Below are 22274 nucleotides of genomic sequence, written 5' to 3' on the forward strand. Positions count from 1 at the left end.
GCTGTAGGCAGAGTTAGATAGGGTTCAGTGGCAGGCAAAGTCAGAGTTCCTGAGGAAGTCTCCACAAACAAGCATTTCACTTTAAAGTTAGGTAGGGTCCAGGGACTTCTGAGAAGACATCCTAGGAGGATTCCAGCACTGGGCCTGGGTGAACTGGTTGAGAGGATTCCCAATCACAAAAAAAGCCCAAAAGCTATAGAGAGATCGCACAGGCTTAAGGTAAGTAAATATCCCAGCCAACACAGTACCTCGGCACAGAAGAAGAGTGCAGCAGAAGAAACGTCACGACCTGCAGCCAAAAACCCGGTTGATGAATTCCTTGTCATGAAGACAGAACACTGGAAGGGGTTTTGCAGCAGGGACCAATGGGAAGGCTCCAGGCAAGTTTCTTCATGACTGGATGTAGCTCTGTTGTTTTGGCACCCTTTTCAGGAGCCAGGAGAAGACTAAATATCGCAGGTCTGATTCTTGTCTCTAATCTGGTCCAGCACTCTGGTGACGGGACTTCAAGGACTTAAATCGTGTATCCGGAGAGCCAGAAGGAGGGCACCAAACTTTCAGCTCGATTCGGAATGCATTCTCCAGGTTCCCTGGCTATTGGGGTATTGCAGCCATGCAAGGTTGTACCATGATGTGGAATGGCTCGGAATACAAGTCTTGATCAGTCTAGTGAACCATACCATTCTCCGGTCGGGATCGTCGTTTTCCGCGTCCCCAAGTCTCTTGGAAGGAAGGGTAACAGCCGGCTCTGGTAACACATCAGACTCAGCAGTCGCTGGAAATCATCTCAGCCGCGGTTTTGTCATCTTCGGATTCCGTTCCAGTGGTAAACTACCTCTTCAACTTCCAGGGTCGGACTTTTATGCAGGAACCCAGCCAATCAAACAGGCATGCAACATTCAAACCTAAGAGGTTGGCAGTCTTTTCAGGACAGCCAGCCTCCCAGTTGGAACTGTGGATGCTCGCAGTCAGGCTGGAAGACAAAGGGCTGCTGAGTTTTGGGCTCCTCCCTCTCTTCCTGGGCCAGCTTGAACGAGGTCTCCCATCGAAGATAAAATTCACACAAGGCAGGGGAAGAACAAAGAAGGGACAAGAAGCATTTAAATGGCAAAAAAAGACGACTGCCCATTTTGAGAAAACGGGCACCCTTGGGTGCCTTTACCGCAGCTGTGAAAACAACCTGCGGTAAAGGTGCACCGAATTTGTAAAAAGGTTCACTGCCACCAGCCACTGATGGATTTTACAAGGCAAATGTCACTCCCTGTATATTGAATTACTGGAAATGGTCAACTTGAATTGGTTAAGAGTGTTGGAATGCTGTTTTATGAGGTTTGTGTTGAAGCGTCACTTCTCTTCCTATGCGGTCAGAGAACAGTCCTTCTAAATCGGTCTTTAAGTGAAAAGACCTTTTTCAAAATAACTTTTCACTAAGGACTGTTTGAACTAGGCCTTCAATCATGTGAGGTATACTAGAGGTATTTAATAAACTGAACCTTTTTATTTTTTTTGTTTTATTGATTTGTTTATAATTTTCCATATACAGATTAAGAACAGTGTATTGTACACGTTTGATTGCTCCCACTATAATATCTACTCAACACAATAGAACATATCAAGTTGGACACAACGGGTGTAACAACCAGTAACATTTCCTTAACTAGACTACTATAAAACTGATACATTCTCATCTGATAAGCACTAATCAAATGCATACATTTATCCTAATACATATAACATACAAAGGCACAAAAATAGAAGACGACAGGAAGGGTGCTCATACGTTCACAATACTTTTTCATTCTGATTACAAAGGTTCAAGTACTATAAGGGCTATTTCCCAATTCAATCTTATCCATACAATTCAGTAAATAATGCCTACATATCTTCATACAAATAATTTCTCTCTTCTAGATTACTTTCTCCTCATTTGATAATATACCTGCTCTTAAGATCTGGACAGCGAAAGGTAATATATTTACAGAACGTATTCATACAACAAGACATGAGCAAGTAGAAGTTATTCATATTTTTGTAAAACAGTGTGAGGATTATCTAAAAGATTTAGATGTTGATGCATCTACTTTGTGATAATCATGTGCTCCTTAAGAGCAATGTTAAATGCTCTGATAAAATAGTTTACCTAACAAACTTAAATTATAAGCTATTAACGGAATATATGAAATACCTTCCAATTTTATTTACTGCCATGTTGTGTTTATAGAAATTCCCATGTCCTGAGCACCGTAATTGGTGCATGAGATTTTGATGTAATATACTATACACATTAGAAGTTGTAGGTCCAAGAAGGAAAATGGACTGCGTACTAAGCAGTTGTCGCTTATGTAAATCCTATCCAAAAGAAAGCCTGAAACATGTGGTACTTAATTGTGAGTCAGTGTGGGACATTAGTATATTTTCTTTTAAAGATGTGTGCATTACCCAGCCTCTTTGGGTGAAGAATATTTCTGGATAAGACCAATGCATGGATTACATCTATTTCAGTCCTCAGCCTTTGTTGCTTTCTTAAAGGAGGTGTTTGCTAGTATGGAGGGAGAGTTTATTACGCACTGTAAACAAGAAAATATCAAACATTACTTACTTATTGATGACCTGTTAAACAGTAGGCACTATGAACTTTACTTTATACTGATAATCGGTAGTTGTTAGAAGGAAGAAAGGACCTCACTTGAATAAGCCAGCCCCCTATTAATTTGTAATCAAATTTATAACATGTCGTTTAATCTATGCATTCATTGTTAATTTCTTAGACAAACAATGGAAGAGAAAAAATGGATAGCAAATAATGTTAGGAGACTTTATGAAAGGGCTGATGTTATAATTGTTTCTTAATGTTATAGTATCTACTGGGCACCTTAGTGATTTAAACATATGACTGTTAAACGTAATTGATGGAAATTAGTTAATTGCGTACAGGTTTAACTGAAAGTTTTATGAGCAACAAATTAATTGTATCAATTGATGAGAAGGATATATTATATATTCATAGTGAAATAACTATTTGTTATGGGTTTTTAGTATTCATGTGAAAGTTTTAAATTATAGACCAAACCACACTTATCATGATCTCACTTTTATTTAGCATTTGTCGGTTTATTCTCTTTTAGTGCTGATATGAGCATTAAAAAAAGTCAAACAATAAGCAGTCACCTATATTGACAATATGTTTGAATATAGTTCTAGCAACCTACTCTCTTAGAGTCTAAAGCCTACACCCAATCAATAATGTGTACAGCAGCCTAGAATATAGCATAATAAAATTTAAGATATACCCAGAGTAGTACTGTCAGGATGTGCAACCCAGTGGACAAGTGATGTTCCATTAACTGGAAAGGCCTAAAAGCAACTATATCAAAAGCACACGTCTTCTAAGGGAAGTTCCCTAAAAACAATCTAAAGTCATGGGTTAAAATAAATGGGTAAAACAGTTGGAATCAACCTGTTCGAATTCTCGCTTCCATCCACTAGTGCAAATGTGGTTTCACTTATTCTGGCCATGGGATCTGCAAGGAGGGGCAGGGGATTTTAAATTTCTGTATGTGAAAAATGGCAAAGCAAACATGCAATTATAATTTTGAAAAATTGGCCAAGTGCTAAGGATTTTGGACCAGAATTTGCACTTTTGCTGCTCTTGTAAATATATTTGAATATCTACTCCTTTCTCTTAACCAATGGAAGTATGGAAACAATATATCCATGGGATAAATTAGAATTTTTGCTTCTCCATTATTTGTTCATTCAAAACAAATATTCAACAAAAATATCAATGAAAACTTAATTAAATGTGTACATTTTTATACAAATATGCAACAAACATAAAAATGAGTATCACAGAAAACCATATCAAACCTTAACAAAATATTGCTGAACATAAACAAAACTAGTTCCCTAAAAATAAATCTTTTAATATATCGTTTTGACAATATATTACCAAAGGCCATCATGCAGCAGCTGAATTCCTTCTTCTTAAGAATACCTTGTGGAGCATTAAAACAGAGCCTTGTCTATTTGATTTGCTTCGTGAGCACTGCAGCAGACTGTGTTTGTGTATGTACAGTTGACCATAGAAAGAATCTGTTTTTCAAATTAATAAACAATCCTAACATTCTGTATACTTAATTTCTTGCATGTGAAAATCAGCCATATAAATCACATTTCACACATGCAGTTTCTGATTAAGTGAACATTTCTTTTCAAACAATAAAGTGGATAATGCTACTCTTAGTGCTTTGTCTGCATCTGTGAGTGCTTGGTGGAGCATGAGTATATGACTTGTGTATGTTTTCCACAAAAATGAAATATTTAATTTGTCCAATCCAAAGGGTAAGAAATGACTTTCTAGCATAAGCATGGAAGTAGTTCACATACTGTTCAATCATTATTTTATAATAACCCCTTTGAACTGTGAAACGCGCTCAAGAAAAGGCATAATGTGTGATGTGAATCATGAAATTGTGAGCAGAGATCAATTCAGCATGGCCATGCTCCATCAGTTACACATGAAAATAGGTAGGAGTGTCTTTAGATCAGAATCTTTAAACCGAAACTCAAAGTAACTGGTTTTAAATTGGTTGCGAGTAGTACTCGCATTTAGGCCACTGCATCGTGTAGTCTATACAGAAAATGCTTAAAAGGAGCATCTGCATCAAATATTCTGGGTACGGTGGCACAATATGTCTTATCCTCCACAGAAAAATTTCCCAAAACTTGGAGTAAATAGGTATTAGATGCTAATGCAAATATCACAATCTAACTTCTAATAATGAATTCTGAGAAGGCCAAACAATCTCATCGATTTGACTGGATATGTACCTTAAATCAATGTCAAAGATATGTGGATTTTAATATCACATCATTTGGTTAGCAAAAAGTCCTTCTCATTACAAAAGAAATCAATTGTTAAGAATACGAATGAATCTATGCTCAATTAATGAAATCCTAGCAAGAAGAGGGATAATACAGAAAAACCATAATACTTGCCAATTTTGTACTGATCGGACACAGATAGAAACTCTGTCACATTTGGTCGTTGAATGCCCGACTTTGAATCATACACGGAAAAGACATTTTAACCAATTGATCCTGTTTAACTGCTATCGATCTAAAGATGAAATATGGTGTGTATTATTCACTAGTTCAAGAACTGCAGTACAAATTTAAGTTGTCCAATATGTGAATGTTATTCTAACTGGAGAGACAAACCTGAATTAGATCTCTCATGAGAAAATATTGTTTTATTTGTGTTATGATTACTACCCTTTCTAGTCATTTTATGTATAATTAAATTATCGTTGTATTTAATATATAAAGGATAGTTATTTATTTTTAGAACTGTATAAATGAATATTGTACAAATTATGTAAATCAAACTTTGTAAGTATAATGAATGAAAATTTGAAAGGTTGAATTATTCAGCCAGACAAATAAAAAAAATTAAAAAATAATAATCAAATTTAGCAGCTTTAGCTACTTACGCTACATCACAGCCAAATCGATCATGTTGGAAGATACCAGTACTTCAAGCCTTGATGGAGGGAGTCAAACACATCTAGGGCGGGATTTAAACACAGTACTCTCAAGGCTAATGGGGGGGCCCATTTTGAGCCAATGCATCAAGTAGCTTTCTTTATTGCAATCACTTCAGTCGGAAGGATTAGTGAGTTACAAGTTCTACTGGTAACTGAGCCCTTTGCAAAAATACACAAACATGAAATGGTACTAAGAACACACCCTGGATTTTCACTGAAATTCATCTCCAAGTTCCACGTTAATTGAATTACCAGCTTTCTTCTAAAACCTGCAAAGTGGAGGAGAAAGGGCTCGACACACACTTGACGTTTGCAGGGCAGTAATGTACCAGACAAAACTTAAGTATTCAGGAAAACAGATATCAATGGCAGCAGGCAGAGCGAGGAGATGCACTTACTAAAGCAGCAATCGCAAACTGGATTGTCAGATGTATTCAAATGTTAGACTCTCTGGCAAACAAAACTGGTCTGTTTACCCCTAGAGTGCATTCTACCCAGAGTACCCTACAGCAGGCCTCTTTTTGCCTCGAAAGAAGCTGTAGTTTCCCCACCTAAACCCTACCTTACCACTGCTTCATTGTCCTTGTAGAGCAATGGTATGGCTTTGTAAAGCGTAGAATGTTTCCTTGACAAAGTTTTTCCCATAGTTTAGTAGGTGGTATGCCATCGAAGGCTGTACGAAGATCGAGGAACAGTACGTATAAGTTCATCCTTTTCAGCGTGACACATTTTGATTTGCCAGGGATCAATCGTCAACCTAAATACTTTAAGCGCCCTAGCAAGTCCAAAATTGAACTTGATAATTATTTAGGATGGCTTCAAGAATATCTTCCCAAAGGGGATTCCTCATACTCTTCTTTTTTTGTTGTTGCTGCGATAGCCTGTTTGTTAGAGCTTGCTAGATGAAGATCCCATCTCCCTACAGTCTCCACATTTTTTACATACCTTATAAAAACAATTCACCCTTTTTACACTGCTTGCCATACCAAGGAACTCTTCTTATATGTGTTCTTGACTGCATTTTGGTAAATATAATAATGAAGCAGAAAAACTGAATCCTAAAAGCACTCTCATAAGTATGATGGTCTTAAAGGAAAATAATCAGAATAAATTCAAAAACGAATATAGATCAGATTTTGAAGGGACAAGAAATATAAAGAAAAGTCGTGCAAAACAAGTTGTGGACAAATCTTGCATAGAATGTGATGTGATTTTATTCAATATTTCACAAAATATGCTTCAGAGGGATTAAATTTTGTGAGCTATCTTCAACTCCCAGCTCACACTGCTCCATATGTACATGTTTAGTCATGTTCATACGGACTAGATTTAAAAAGGCTTTTTTCCGTGTCCTCAGAGAGTAATTACAGTGAATACAGTGATGATTATTTGGAAACACAGCGAAGGAGGTCGAGGAGGAATGCGCAACGGCAGGTTAACTACAGGGAGGATTCTGAAAGCGACGGCTCCAAGAGAAGTGTTAGATTCGGAAGAGGCAAGGAAATGAGACGTGTACTCAAAAGAAGGCATACCAGTTCAGACAGTAATGGTAAGCATGACGTTTGTTTATTTAAATGCACACCGTTAGATTTTGCATGACTTTTATGAGCAGCTGACCTAGTACAACTTTAAACTATCATAGTTTTTCTAATTATATTTATTGTGATTTCCAAGTAAACCTTTTTAAATGTTTGAAACTCCATAGCAACACTACATGTCTGTTTTTGTACCATTTTTTTTCGTAGATGCACAATCTGGTGTTTTTCAGCCTCGTAAAATCTATGATATTAAAATAAATATTGAAGAAATATAGTATGGTTATGGAAGTCTCTATGCAAATGTCCCTCACCTCCAATCCAACCACTGCCAATGAATGCCTCTGCTGCATTTCATTTCACAATCCAATGACCTCTGGAATCTGTGGCCATGTTTGGCCTTCACATTCCAAGAAACATTTTGTTATTTAAATATTTTGTCACTCAATTCGTTTTTTTCTGACTGGAAACTTTTTTTCTTTAAATATGAAAACCTTTTTTAAATATGAAAACCTGTCTACAGCAGTGGTGTGTAGGCTCAATAAGTGCCATCAGCAGAGCAGTAAGTGTCTAGGGTTGGCCTCCAGTCAGCTCCTGACAATGTTACACAAAGGTAAAGCACTGCTTTTTGAACTATATGTTTAACTAAAAATTCAGATGTATTCATAGTTATCACAGGAAAACTTTTAAGTAATCCGGACCCAGTACTGGGAACTGCATCTGCGTTACATCCTTCAATACTGATCACAGTTACGCATTATGATCCTGTGTTCAATCACTTAGTTGCCTCAAGAGTCTACCATTGAATTCCTTTAAAATATTTTTCACACATAGTACTTCTCCACTAAGTGAAGGTTTGTCACTCTTGGTTGCTGGTGGTCTTGGTCGCTCATGCGTTTGCCTCTTCTTGTCTGGTCTGCACAGGGACTGGGCAACAATACTTTCCTGTGAGCAGGGGTGTACTTAATACCGGATCGAACCTGTGTTGCTCCGTGTCGTCTTGCTTCCAAGGCAATCGCATTGACCCTGAGCTATCCTCCTGGCCCAGTTGAGTCCCATGATAAATTTGATCCAGTTGTATGCATAGCTCTTTCACCTTTTCCTTCTCAGACCGTGCTGAGCATCTTATCTATCCCTCTTCCCAATGATCTACTTTGACTTTGCTCCTCCCTACCACTACTGAATTTTCTGTCCTACTCCTCCTTTGCATCTTTGGGAGTCAAAAGCACTTTGATGACATGAACTATGGCAATAGGCACTATACAAATGCATAATAACATGTCTTGGGTGAGGCATTCTGGGGCGACTGGTCTCAACAGAATGTCACCGGCAATTTGCTGTGATGCTTCGGCGTCTCAGCAGGGAGATGTCTCTGCCTCCCTTTTCCCCATACACTTTTTGTTTTGAGTTTTGGCTCCCCGGAAGTTTTCCAACATTTTCTTTTATTAACAATTTATTACTGAGGTGCTCGGAGAGCTCTTGGCTTTATGTCTAGTTGTCTAGTTAGTTTAAATTTTGATATTCTTCTTCTTTGGAAGAGCATTGAACACATGTAAGAACGGTGCTTGAACGGTTGCCTCAGTTCCAGCTGTATGCTAAATGTAAAAAGTAGTTTGAACGCCCCCTGGTTTCTTTTTTGGGGTTTGAAATCTTTCTGGGTGGTCCCAAGATGCAGACCTCCAAAGTGGAGGCAGTACTTAAAAATTCCTTGACTTTGCCCATTTCTACCAGCAGTTTATCCAACCTTTTTCAACACTTGCATTACCTTTGAGTGAGTTAACCACGAATGGGGTTCCTTTTGTTTGGTCCGATATACAACTTGTTTTGAACTTGGGGGCAGTTTACTATAGCCCCAGTGTTAAGCATCTTAATCCCACTTACCTTATATTGTGGAGACAGATACTTCCGAAATCACTTAAGGACTGATTCTTTCCCAAAGTGACCTACTTACTGGGCATTGACATCCAGTGGCTTTTTGTTCTTGAGCCCTCCTTTTAGCAAAACAACATTATTCAATCTATGAATGAAAATTGTTGGCCATTCGAGACACCTTCCTTTACTGGAGACACCCCCTGGAAGGGGCAAAACAGTCACTGTTTAGTCAAATCAGAAAAATCGTACTTTTTGGAGAATCGTTAAAATGTATCAATCCTAGTCTGTCCAGGTGGATGCTTTATTTTTTTCTCGCTTCTCCTTTGAGGTCACTTTCTGCCCTGGGCACAGACATGGAAAGGCTCACTATTTATCTCGGTTGGCTATTCCTTCTAAGGAATTTACGCTTGGTGATCCCAGTATTTTGCCGCAATGTGTGATTCTCCTTGGTTTGTATTTCTGAAAGCCACTTGGGGGGGTCCCTTTTTATTTTCTGTTATTTACCTTGTGAGAACTCATGTTCCCAAAGGCAGGGGGATATTTAGTATCCTTCCCAATTTCTGTTGTGAGATCAGCACACCCCACCTTATGTGGAGTGCTGAGGTGTGGTTCAGGCCTATACTAGGAGTTACACTGGATCCCCGTTCTCACTGCTCCTATAGCTTTATCGTGAGAGGCAAATCTGAATGGCTGGTGGGGGTGGTTTTATCCTACCTACTTTTGGGCAATTATTACCACCAGGTTGTACTCCGAGGCAGGGTAGTGCACAGAAGGGGTCACCATTGAACCAACATTGTGGCTGTATTATTTTCTTCACCATTTCCCTTGTGCTTGTCCCTTCTTGGTCCTTCTGTCGTGCTGGGTGGGGGAGGTCCTGGTTTGACTTTTTTCTTCGGCGGGAAACCTTTGTGAAGCCCGCCAAGGCTCCAGCGTGTCTGTGAGGACAGAAAACAAGCGAGGAGTCTAAAACGCTACTGTTCTTTCTCTTCTGGTATACCTGCCTGGGACAAGTTCCAACTGGGGGACTTGCTGTCCTAAAAGCACAGCACCACCTAGAGTTAGAATGGTGCATGGGTGCTAATTGGCTGGGTTCCTGGATAAAAGGCTTGGATGCTGATGCTGAAGACAAGCTGACTACTGTAATGAAAGAAACGACTAGGAAGAAGATGAACAGAGATGCCAAGAGCCACTTCCAGACGACCAGAGATGCCTTCTGTTAAACTGCTGCTGTTGGATCCCAACTCCCTCCTTCCAACCATCACGAGAACTTCAAAGAGGATGTCTCTCTCCCTTAGACTGTTGGGACCAATCAGTCTTGAGATGACCTGCATTTCGAGCTATCCCACTACGAGCTGTGACCTTCACGGGCTGTAAACCGCTAATACCCTTTGCCATGTGGCCATTGCGCAGTTTATCGTCTACTGAAGATCGAAACCTCCCGAAACCTTGGTGGACTCCTTCTGGAGCTCCAAAGGCAAGATCCCACTCCTTGAAGTCCCCTCACCAGAGTGGTGGGCCGAAAAGGTGAGATGAGTCGACTGGGCAGTAATCGTTCTTCACTGGCGCTTCCCAAAAGGAGCCAAAATCACAGAACTGAGAAGAATCCATTGCAGAGAGCCTCCTCACTCGCCTGCTGCTGCAAGATCCATTCCAGTGTCTCTCCTTTTGTTTGCTTCGCTAGGAATCCGGTGACCAGGTCTGCTGCTGCATCATGGAAGCGTTGTGCTGCACCCTCTTCTTCCGTTATAAGGTACTGAGAGACTCAAGGTAGGACTTACCTAGAGTTGCTTTGCTGCTCATTGGTTGCTGAAGTGCTGATTTGTGTGTTTGGGAGCTCTCCCATGCACGTTCGGCCAGGCCTAACCCCTGTGTGTCTTCAGAGAGCCTTCTATGAAGTCCCTGGCCCTTTTTCCGAAAGACCGTTGCTTACTTGCTTGCTGCAGAAGACTTCCTGAGAGAACATTTGAACTTTCTACAGCTTATGCCTAGATGTTCTGCCCTCCAATCCAACTCTGAGACACTCCTAACTAGATAGGATGGACTTCTAAAGTGTTAGGAAATAATTGCAAAGTATTTACTTACCTTATGTTGGCGTTTCATTTATTTACCTGGAACAGCTATTCTGCAACGTTTTACAAATGTTTTACTTACATTTGAACTGCATATAGCTATTCTAAAGTATTACTAAAGTGATTTACTTACTGTGAATAATACATTGGTCTTTCTAAAGTTACTTATTGTGCGTCCTACCCTAGAGTATGTAAAAAAGAAACCATTATTTTTGTGTTTCTTTGGCCTATGTGAATTTTCTAGGTTCTTTGTACCACCTAAAGCCTCTTCTCCCTCCTAAGATAAGTCTGGCTGCTCTGCCATTTCTACCAACATACGTGTGTGGTTCAGGCCTATACTAGGAGTTGGAGCCCTTTGTGGCAAGTGTGAGTCTTCTATAGCTCTTCCTTTGGTGGACTTTTGCAAAACTCCCTAACAGCGTCCAACCTGTAGAAGGCGTCGCAAAGCTACAAACTCGTGGTTCATTGCAATAGTAGTTGGTGTGCACAATTAACAGAGTTATGACATTAGAACAGTTCTTGTAAAAGCCCTGCGAATAGCAGTTTCCTCATAATTAGTTGGTTGGACATAGTCTTCTGTGCTTCAGATTTGTCCCCCAGGATTCCCCAATGTAAGGCTGCAGACACTTGTGCTATATGAAAGGTTGGAAGCAGAGTTAAATCTTCTGTCCGCGTTAACAGGTTGCATAGTTTCCAAATTCTCCAACCATCTAATAACTGGGGGCTACCAAATTAATGTTCATGTATTTTTCCTGTACTACACTACACCAGGGTTCCTGGAATTACAATGAAGATCAGGAAAAATGTACTATAAACAACACACACACTTCATAGAACAGCAATAATCATTGTCACTATCGAATTCCTCATATTCCAAAGAAGTGTCGAGCCAGGATGTGCAAAAGGCAGTACTAGACCTTAATTCATACAAAACACATCATATTTAATTATGAATGCACAAATCACATAGCATCATGTTCATATAGAAACATAAACATCTGAAAGTACCACTGCTATACATTAAAAACCTAAGACGTGTATAACCATAGTGGTTTGGGTGCAATCACCAGATTGCACACTCCCACCCCATGGATACACAGCTAGACCACCGGCCAACTAGTGTGCAATAAGTCACCAAATTCAAAGCAACCTATATTAGGTATCGCATATGTGTATAACATAGAACGCATATATCAGGGCATCAGTGGGTCAATACTCCAGCATAATTATAGTAGCTCCATTGGTGCACCAACTAGTTTCAACGACTGCTTGATATTGTCGTCCTCCTCAGGGCCAATACAATCCACACTGAAAACAGAACAATCCAATTTGAAATACCTGAAACGACTCCTTACCACATTGATGCACCCTGTCAAGACACTGAAATTATTCAAAAGTACCTGTACTCGAGGACCGCAGGCAACCAGTTGCTGCTGTTATGTCTGGTCTTGGTCCCTTTATGCATGTTCAGGTGAGTGGTGATGTCCGTGTGGAATGTCAGCGTGGAACCCTGTGTGTCTCAGAAGAATGTTGTGTGGTTGAAGTTTTGATACAGGCAGTTCATGAAGATGTAGCCTGGATGTTGGGAGCCTGTGGGCTCTCCATTCCTAGCTTCTTGATTACTTATGCTGATGAAACCCTGATGTGACCTGATGTATCCTGATGAGTAATAAACTACATGAACTATCCTACAGAGCAAGTGTATCCTTTGCAAACTACCTATAACACTGGCAACAAGTTGGTCTCAGATACGGACCCCATGGATGAAACCCAAAGAGAAATCCGGTACCTGTAAATTATCAGAGAACGAGAAATGGAAGTGACTGCTACTGGGGGTGCAGTAATGGAGCTTGATGAGACTGTGGAATGGAAGAGGGTGACCCACTGCCCCCTAAGAGATGAATCCCACAACCCAGAATGAAAAGTAAAGCTGAGGGAGAGGTCTGATGATGTAGTCCTGCATCTAGGCAGGGACTGTGCTTCTTTACCCAGCCTGAAGGGGGACAATGCTAATCAATACTGCGCCACCTAGCTATAGCGTTGTGGGAAGTGGCACACATGGAGGTGGCAGAGATAATTGTGGTGGAGGCGCAGGACTGCCTCAGGCATTCAACTGTCCTTGTAAGGAAGCCTGTAAAACACTTGTATTCCCACCTTGGAGCAAAGTCTGTAAGCTCCATTGTCAGGTAACAGCAGGACAACCAAAGTGGAATAGGTTGTGTCCAACGTATGATTGCTGGTCAACCATTGCAGCAATTAGAGCCCCAGATTTACTCCCATCTCGGTGACCCCAGTCACAGTGGTGATGTCACTGTGCTGGTAAGGGAAATGGTGTAGATGGAATCCCCTCATCTGACGTTCCATGGTGTGCGGCTATGGTAAGCAGCTGCACAAACGGGATGTTTTGAGGAATGGGCTTTGCTGCGTCAACATAACGTCCTGTCCTCACATTGTTGTATGCATCAGTCTACAGGGATTCGCTGATGGAGCTACATCTGATTTTTTTTTTTTTTTTTTTAAACTGCTGCGCGACAAGGAATCCTCCAGGGAGAGCTCAAGGATATGCCAGGCGTAGAATGGATGAACACAGCTTCCAATTGCACCGGAAACTCTTCCTAAGTTTCGGTATCAAAAGATGTGGGGGATTGAATTATTACTGATAATACTGTTAAGTTGACGCTTTGCTTTTACGGTGCGCCATCCACATGGTGCACTTTTTTATGCAATGAGTATTTGGTATTGAAGTTGCTGACTCCAACTGGTGTCAATTGTTGGATTAGCACTGAGAACACATTGAAATTCTTAATGAAATGTTAAGAAGTTTAATGAAATGTGTTACAAATCACAGGTGTTTTGAAGTGTTAACACGTTTTATTGCATCAAATGTTGGATGTGTTGAAAAACGTTTAATGAAATGAAAACTCACAGGTATTTGGATTTGTTGAAAAACCTTTGATGAAATGCACATGTGTAACCCGAGCCGCAGGTTGCAATTTTGTAGTACAGAGCAATCTTCCGGCTACACTGTACACTGGGTGTTTCACTAAAACCTGTGGGGGTGTATATGGGAGGTACACAAGGTACATGAATGTGGAGGTGGGGTGCATAATTGAGTGGGTGGAGTGACTAGGTAATTTGCACTTCTAGGAGTTGCACACAATTTAGCAAAGATGTTGTACCTGGTTGAAGTCAGGGGTTTTGTTTAGGATACTTATTTTAATAATATGCTTACAACAATAACGTTTTGCATATATAGTCACATAAAATAGCTGATCAGTCACAATAAAAATACACTTCCTAATTAAAACATAAATATACCATATGACAACGCTTTTAAAATATCTAAAATCATTACATAAAATGTCATCATATAGAAAATGAAATTCATATAATTTCTGTCAAGTAGTCTTTGCCATGTATCCAGTATATTGCAATTATGCATATTATTGTATTTCATAAGATGTAGATTACGTAACCAGACCAGACTGTGTCACTTGCATAATAAATGATGACCAGTTTCTAATGTATTTACTCCACAGAGTGTACAATATCTAAACTCTTTTTGAATACCAATTTTTGCTCCTAATATTACTAGTACATTGCATATGTTAAATTTAAACTTTAAATACCAATGGATAGTATTACAATGTGGATATGCACATTGGTAGGTTGGTTTACTTTCTCTTATTGCTAAGTGGCCATGGAATAGCCCACTGTTTGCTTTTGTCGCCAAATGAACTAGCATTTGTTCACTATCCCGATCATATATCTTCTTTTTCAGTTTGCGCTTTATCTGAGCAATGTTGAATAACAGCCAGCCAAACGTTTCATTCCCTATCCATTTATCATAGACCCCTCCATCGATGTAATGTTAGGAAGTCAGCATTATTATCTGCTGCTCATATTGTTCCATTAGCTTCACCACAAATATGTCATTATTAAGTCTTGTCAATTTGACATATAACATAGCAATCATTAATTGGATTTGACTGTTAACACAGTCCAGCTCGCATTCTAATAAAATATATTCATATGGCAGGTTTTTGGGCATCCTCAATAAAATCTTTAGCAATTTAGCTTCAAATGTAACCAATTCATTTTTAAAATGACATCCCCAAATTTCAGCATCATATACCAAACATGATACAATTTTAGCAGCGTATAGTTTCAACACAGTACGTATTGATATATTCCCTTGACATCCAATACATTTACTTAAAGCCATAGTGGCTATCATACATTTTCTTTTGGTTTCATTCCAATGTTCTTTCCATTTCAGCTTGTTGTTGATAATACCCAGATATTTATATTAATTTACAACTTAGATCCGTCTCCCATCGTTCGTCCAAATTGGATTTTTGCTTTTATTCAAGGTTTTACCTTCGAATTTTATAATTTTAGTTTTATCAATGTTAATCACTAATTCATTCGCTTCAGCAAACATTTCGAGTTCATCTAACTTTACTTGCAGTCCCTTTGGTGTATAATCTAATAGAAGGTCGTCATCGGCATACCCCAACCATCCAAGCCTCAATACACCCATTTTAATATCATTCATCTGAGGGTTTTTTGTACCTCTTAGAAAATCTGCCAGTTATACATTAAAAAGAGTGGCTGCTAAAGTGCAGCCTTGCTTGACACCACGTAATGTGGGTATAGCATCTGACAGTTTCCCTTCAATGTCATGACAAACTCTAACAGACGTGTCCTGGTATAATTATATCATATGAAGCAAGCCAGGAGGTATTCCCCATTTTTTCAATTTGGCCCATAATTTTTTTCGCGTGACTGTATCGAAGGCCGCAGAAAAATCAATATAGGCAGCATAAACAGGCAGCCTTCGAGTCTCATGAGTATTCCACTGCACTGACTAAGATGGCTATATTATGGGATGTCGATGACCTCACCCTAAATCCTGATTGTCAGGCAATATCCCACAGCTAGATATCCACTGATTGAGCTCAGTTAACAATATTTTAGCAAACATTTTTGCTGAAATATCCAGCATAGCCAGCATTCTATAGTTTGCAGGTTCTTTGCGGGGTCCTTTTTTATAAATTGGAAGTATGATGCTCCTCTTCCATGATTCAGGCACCTTTCCATATCTTCCAATCCACTGAAATATAATATACAGCACCTTAGCCCATAATTCTGCGGATCTATTCAGAAGGGCATTACAGGTACCCACAGCTCTAGAATTAGGCAGTGTCTTTATTAATAATGTCAAGGAGGTAACCGTATATGTTCCCTTCCATCGCATAATTTTTACAGCTTTCTCCATCGCATGCCAGACTCCCCAATGTATTTTTAACATGGGTAACACAGCGACTCTCTGGAATAAAATTAACCGGAAGAATTTTTTCTTTTTTACTATTAATATCCCACATGGCTTGATCATTTTTATTTTTTGCTGCATTAGCCAAAGTAAGCCATCTGTCGTCTTTTTTCTTTTTCAGGTGAGTTTTTTTCCATCTATTCTACTGGATCTTAAGTTTACGTATCTTTTCAATTCCATATGTTGCCTTCTCTTTTATACATTCGTGAATGTTTAGTCTAAGCATTTTCTTATCCACATTTTTTCAAATTTTTCTTTATCAAATTTCTTGTGATGTGTCGGGTTCCATTTTTCATTCACTGACCTATAGCTTCGTTTTATCATAACGGCTGCCTTTATTTTATCCGGGACATATTCAAATTCACTGAAGATCTTAATCTCAGGTTTCATAGCCCTGAATTCATAGGTCTCAATAAAATTTTATAGCAATTGTATTGCCATCTCATTCCCTTTCTCAATATTCCTAAGGTTCCATTTATATTTACTCCAATCTCTCCATTCATTTGATATACGTCTATTTGTTACTTTATCCCTTAATAAGAGATATAAGGGAAGATGATCACTTTCTTCTCTGCATCCAACATCCATGTCACATACAGTCTCCTGAGCTCTTCTGTTCCATAATCATATAATCAAGGATACTTATACTCTGCCCACATATCCATGTCACGTTTTTCACACAATCCCCAGGGGTATTGCCATTCAACACAGAAAGTTGAAAATTACATAGAAGGGATATCCTTGCCTTACCCTCCCTAGTATTATTTTGTATAATAAATGGTTCAGAATTATGTTCTTCTGTTATTATCTCAGATACAAAATTGAGTTTTACATTTAAGTCTCCTACTATAATTAGCAGCATCTTATTATTATATTCTTCAAATATTTTAGTTATTGTCTTTATTACACCCCCCCCCCACCCCACATGGTATACTTGTTTTATTAGTCTTTTCGATGACCTTTTCAGAGTGCTGTAATTTTCCATTAATCAACACCCCATTCTTCAATGATCTAGTCTTTTTCATACTTTCCTTTCTTCCATCTTCCTTATGAGGACATTGTGTGTTCTCATATAGCTTATGTACATCTGAAAGTATTTCATCAATAATTTCCAGGTTTTTTAGCTTTTTCCTTTCTCAATACCACCTTATTAGGTATACCCTGCCACTCTTCTCCAGTATTGCTTGGATGTATCTTTGGTGTATTAATAAAGAATTTTCTAATGTCTGTGTCATTAACCTTTTTTAGTTTTTTAGTTTTATCTTTACTAATCTCTTTCACTAGGGGCTCATGGATCACGGCTTTATGGTCACCAACAAAATTAGCTTCTTTATATATCGATAATGTTTTCGAATCTGACTTTTTACTCTTCTGATTTGTTGCAGATTCCGCTATTTCAATCTTGTTTATTTCTAACATATCATTCACCTCAACAATGCAACCATTGTTGGCCTGGCTTGACTTATTTGAGCTATACATGGCTGCTTGTCCACATCTTCTTTTCTTGTTACATTTTTTTCTGTTTTGCTTGTCTTTTAGAATTCATATGTTCGAATTTCGCCTTATTACAACTTCCTTTCTTCTTCAACAAACTATATTCTGCCACATTATATTCGTTTTTGCTCTCATGAAGCACTCTAGGTTTGCTTGAATCAAAAGTATTTGCGTATACATTCGCCTCAACATCTTCAATTTCTATTAGTGTTTGTGCTTTTATCGCAAATCTTATGTTTGCTTCTTTTGCTAATATCACATAGTAACAAGGAGTTTATTGCTAATTTACTTTCTATGGAATCACATTTTTCCACTAGTGTAACTAAAACATTTTCAAGTGCTTGGAATAGCTCTTCTGTATTCATACTCATAAAGCTTGTCTCATCTAATATCTCTATTTTAACAGAGTTCTCTTTACCTTCATGAGGACTTTCCAATTGTTTCTCAGTCATATTATTATTGATTGCTAGACATGTTTGCCCAATGACTATTAGCCCAGAACTTGGGTCAATTTTAAACCTCTCTCCGGGATTAAGGAACTCAACATTTTCACAGTCATTATCCTCCATCAATAACTCAGGTTGTGTTACAGCATTTAAACTATCAGGCATACTGTAATTACCTGATATTGTATTGTATTCTTCCCTTTACTTGGTGAGGTGGATTTTACCACTTGTCACAGTAATTTACTACCGATACAGGGAAATGCCATAGCTAACTCATTCATAATTTCTAATGTACTGCATTCAACCTCTTTGGAGGTCATCAAAGGTTAGTCTACTTCAATCATTTTAGAGCCAGGCTGCTCAATTTCACTAAAAAAAACTTGTTATTTTTGCTAGCTTATAATCTGTCAGCAGCCCAGGTTGAGAAATTATCTTGCGTTTACATGCACGATTTGTCTTGACATCATTCATATCTTTAAAATTACTAATAACCGCTTGCTTCATTTTGTTGCACTGGGTCATACTGTTTATCATAAAGGGTTTTTGTGGATCGTAATTTCATATCTTTAATTACTGTCTAAAAATAACTTGACAGTAAGCAAACAAAATATATACTCAATATAGATTCACAATATCTAAAATAGAATAAAAATCAAGCCCTTTTCTGCCCACCGCACACAGTAAACAGTTAACAGTACACTTTCATGCACTTCCAAGTACGCTGCACTCTGTGTATTTCAGACCTCCTTGCGGGGCAGAGGGGAGGGGCCTCAGACCCTTTTCCAATCACTACGCTCTACAAGACAAGAGTAGAATGTTAGAACGGAGGCGGATACTTAATATGACATCACTAACGTTCAAGTAATTTACAACATACGTCAATGGTTCATTCAAAGGACTCTGCCGTAGGCAGGGTCAATTCAAGTCTTTTGTGGGAAGAAGTTAGCTAATATATTTACTTTGTCTTCTCGCAAGTCAGGCAACATCCGTGTTGCAGTAAAAGACGTCCTCCTATGTGATCTGCGCCACAGTAAATCGGTCTGCAGCGTGTCAGCGAAATCTGATGAAGACCAAGCGTTCTGACAGTTAACAGTACACTTTCGTGCACTTTCAGCTTTAGAATACCAGTTGCACACTGATGTCAAAGGAGGATTCCGTGGTTATGCGTATGTTCGTTGACTTTATTGTCAAGAGTTGTCAGTAGTGTTGACTGGGTGTGGGAAGGACGCTTTCTATATGCCAGTTTGAGAGTGGTTTTGGTTTGGATGGGGACGCCACCTGCCAATCTACAAACTTTGGATTGTAAGGTTGTTTCATGACTTTTGGAGAATTGTCAGGCGTTGGTTTACTAAATTATTTCACTGGACATTAAGATCAACTGTGCCAACTCATTACCTGTGTCTTGTGTGCGCAGTTTGATCTCTCGTGACTCTTTTCACACCTACCTATGGGAGTTTGGGTTGGTACCTGTTCTTGCTTTTGATGGGTTTTAATGCTGCCTGGCCAGCTGATTAAGATTGGTTGTACATAGTCTGTGTGCAGTGTGGGAGTAGATCCCACTGTGGCTGCTCCCATCTGGCTGAGTCCAAGTATGTGTGAGTGATTGTGGTATCAATTGGATTTGAACACCATGCACTCCAAATATGTAGAAATAGGTAAAAATATTAGTTCATTCAATTCGGTTATGTAATAAACAAATTTAAGGTGCAGAGGAGAAGAAACAGCCCTGGCATATGGGTTGTCAATACAATAAGACACAAATAAGTTCCCAGTTAGGGAACCCCGGTCCCCTGCACACTATCAATGGCTAGATAAGCCCAGTAGTTTTAGAGTAGTAGGAATAACTCTTTCAGTAAATATCTTATCTGTAGGTCTGAGGTGCAAATTTCATACATAATAATCAGTCTTTTTTCTTTATCAAATATTTCACAGAAGAATTTATTCAAAACATATATGCCCAATGTGTTTTGAGATCATTCTCTTCATCAGGGGCTGAAAGTTCATTCACTTTTCATCAATCTACAAATATTCAGAAAAAGAAAACGCATATGTATATATTAGTAAATCATCTAGACACATAATTTTATGCAGATATCCAAATTCAATCACCTTCTGGCTAAATAATAGTCATTTTTGATACAGTCCAAAGAACCTAAAATCTTTTCTCACAATGTGCCATTTTTAACAAAGTACATTTGTACAAAACCTAAATTGTAGGTGCTTTAGTGGTTCATAGACTGTAAGAATTGTCTAGAGGTTTGGTCGACCATTCAACAGAATCAATGTTAAGTATATCAAAAGACAGTGTATTTCAAAGAAACATAGTAATTTAGGAACTGTGCATACCGTGTGCTGATCAGTGTGCCTTCCTAAGTCGTAAAAAGTGGGAAAGGGCCGCGTGTTCACCATGTGGTTCAATGAAGGTCTACCACCCTGAGAAAATATAGATACAGAATAGTGTAAAGGAAAGGTTTCTCACATTTGGATGAACTATCATCAAAACTAAGAGTAGAAGCACTTACTAGTGTGGTCTGTGCTCCTTCGAGTACAAGGTAAGTAGCGGTTTGGACATGAGAATCACCTGTCCTGCTCGGGCGAGAGCCGCTGAGATCAATTGTATTCACAGAATCGAACGGTAGAAGCTCTGTATGTCTATATCAGAGGAGCAAGATAAAAGCAGGAAAATAAAGACCCTTGCTAAGAGGGAATGGCTAGGAAAAATGCAAAGAACAGAATATAGAATATACTTAAAAGCAACTAGATGGCTGCAGATGCAGTAGGGAAGCGTTCGAATGTTGCCGTGTAAGTGATTGAAAAACATGGCCGGTTAAATATGCGTCATATGCGTGACGTCGTCACGTTGCCGACGCGTGTGACGTCACGACTGTAAACATGTTGTCGTGTGGCGTATGAATAATAGAGTGTAGAGCCAATTAAATAAGTAGCTGGTACCGTATATGTTGTTAGAAAACTATCTCCCTCGTGGAGTGTACGAGTTATATGTTGTGCGCAAAGAAACAAAAAGTGACATCTCTCACAGGGAATTGGATAATCTGTATACATCGGATAAACCCGGGTAAGGGCCGGTGGAGGTACAAGATGCCAAAGTGCAAGAGTAGAGAGGATGAGAATCTCAGAAGGTTTTATTTAAAGAAAGGGGGGTGGATCTGGCTGATGTTAGACTAAAGGTGCAATGTTAGGAAGTTAAAGAATATCTGTTAGGTACATAAGGTATAAAGCCCATTACAAGTCCTGTCTCCCCATTATGGAGTGCACAATCTAATTGGGGTAAAAAACATTCCTGGTCTCACACCACAAAGTATAAATCTACACCTATGTAATACAGGTTGATTCTGACTCAGCCGAAGTTGAAAAATTATTTAAAAAAAACAAATAACAAATACAATTTTTGAAAGACAATTTCCACAATAAACCAATCAGTTAATAGAACTGTATATTTTTGAACCACATCTATTCATTTTGTCAACAACATTATTCAGAGGAACGATCCTAAGTAGAATTCTTCATCGAGACCATGTGGTTGGACTGCGTCTAATTTGTGTATCCACCATAGTTCCCTCTGTGCTCATTTCTTAGCAAAATCTCCACCTCTAGGTAATGAATGTACTGTTTCTAAAACTACCCAGCGTAGTTGGGTGATGTTATGACCGTTCTCACGAAAGTGTCTGAATACTGGAGACTTTTCATTTTTGGTTCTGATGTTGGACTTATGCTCAGTCCAGCGTTCTTTTGCCTTTCTAATGGTTTTTCCGACATATTTTCCGCAAGGGCATCTGAGGGCATAAATAATGTTTTTACTGTCGCATGTGGCAAAGTCATGAAGTATTTTTCTGCCTGTGCTCGGATGGCGAACGTGATCTCCCTTGATGATGATAGAACAGTGTTGGCACTGTAAACATGGAAAAGTTCCTGGTTTTTGTTTTGTAACAGTAGTTTGGCTTGAGGTTTTTTTCTTT

At 38.9% G+C, this 22274-nt stretch overlaps 1 protein-coding gene across 1 annotated transcript in view; it reads left to right on the plus strand.

Moving 5' to 3' along the window:
* RSF1 (remodeling and spacing factor 1) overlaps nt 1-22274 on the plus strand; it is a 1138572-nt gene that overhangs the window by 1065685 nt on the left and 50613 nt on the right. The window contains exon 15 of the mRNA XM_069639968.1: nt 6904-7095. Within this exon, the coding sequence (XP_069496069.1) occupies nt 6904-7095 (192 nt within the window). The remainder of the gene's footprint in view (nt 1-6903; nt 7096-22274) is intronic.

The sequence above is a fragment of the Ambystoma mexicanum genome, chromosome 7q (genome assembly GCF_040938575.1).
Source record: "Ambystoma mexicanum isolate Mex_15411 chromosome 7q, UKY_AmexF1_1, whole genome shotgun sequence".
NCBI lineage: Eukaryota > Metazoa > Chordata > Amphibia > Caudata > Ambystomatidae > Ambystoma > Ambystoma mexicanum.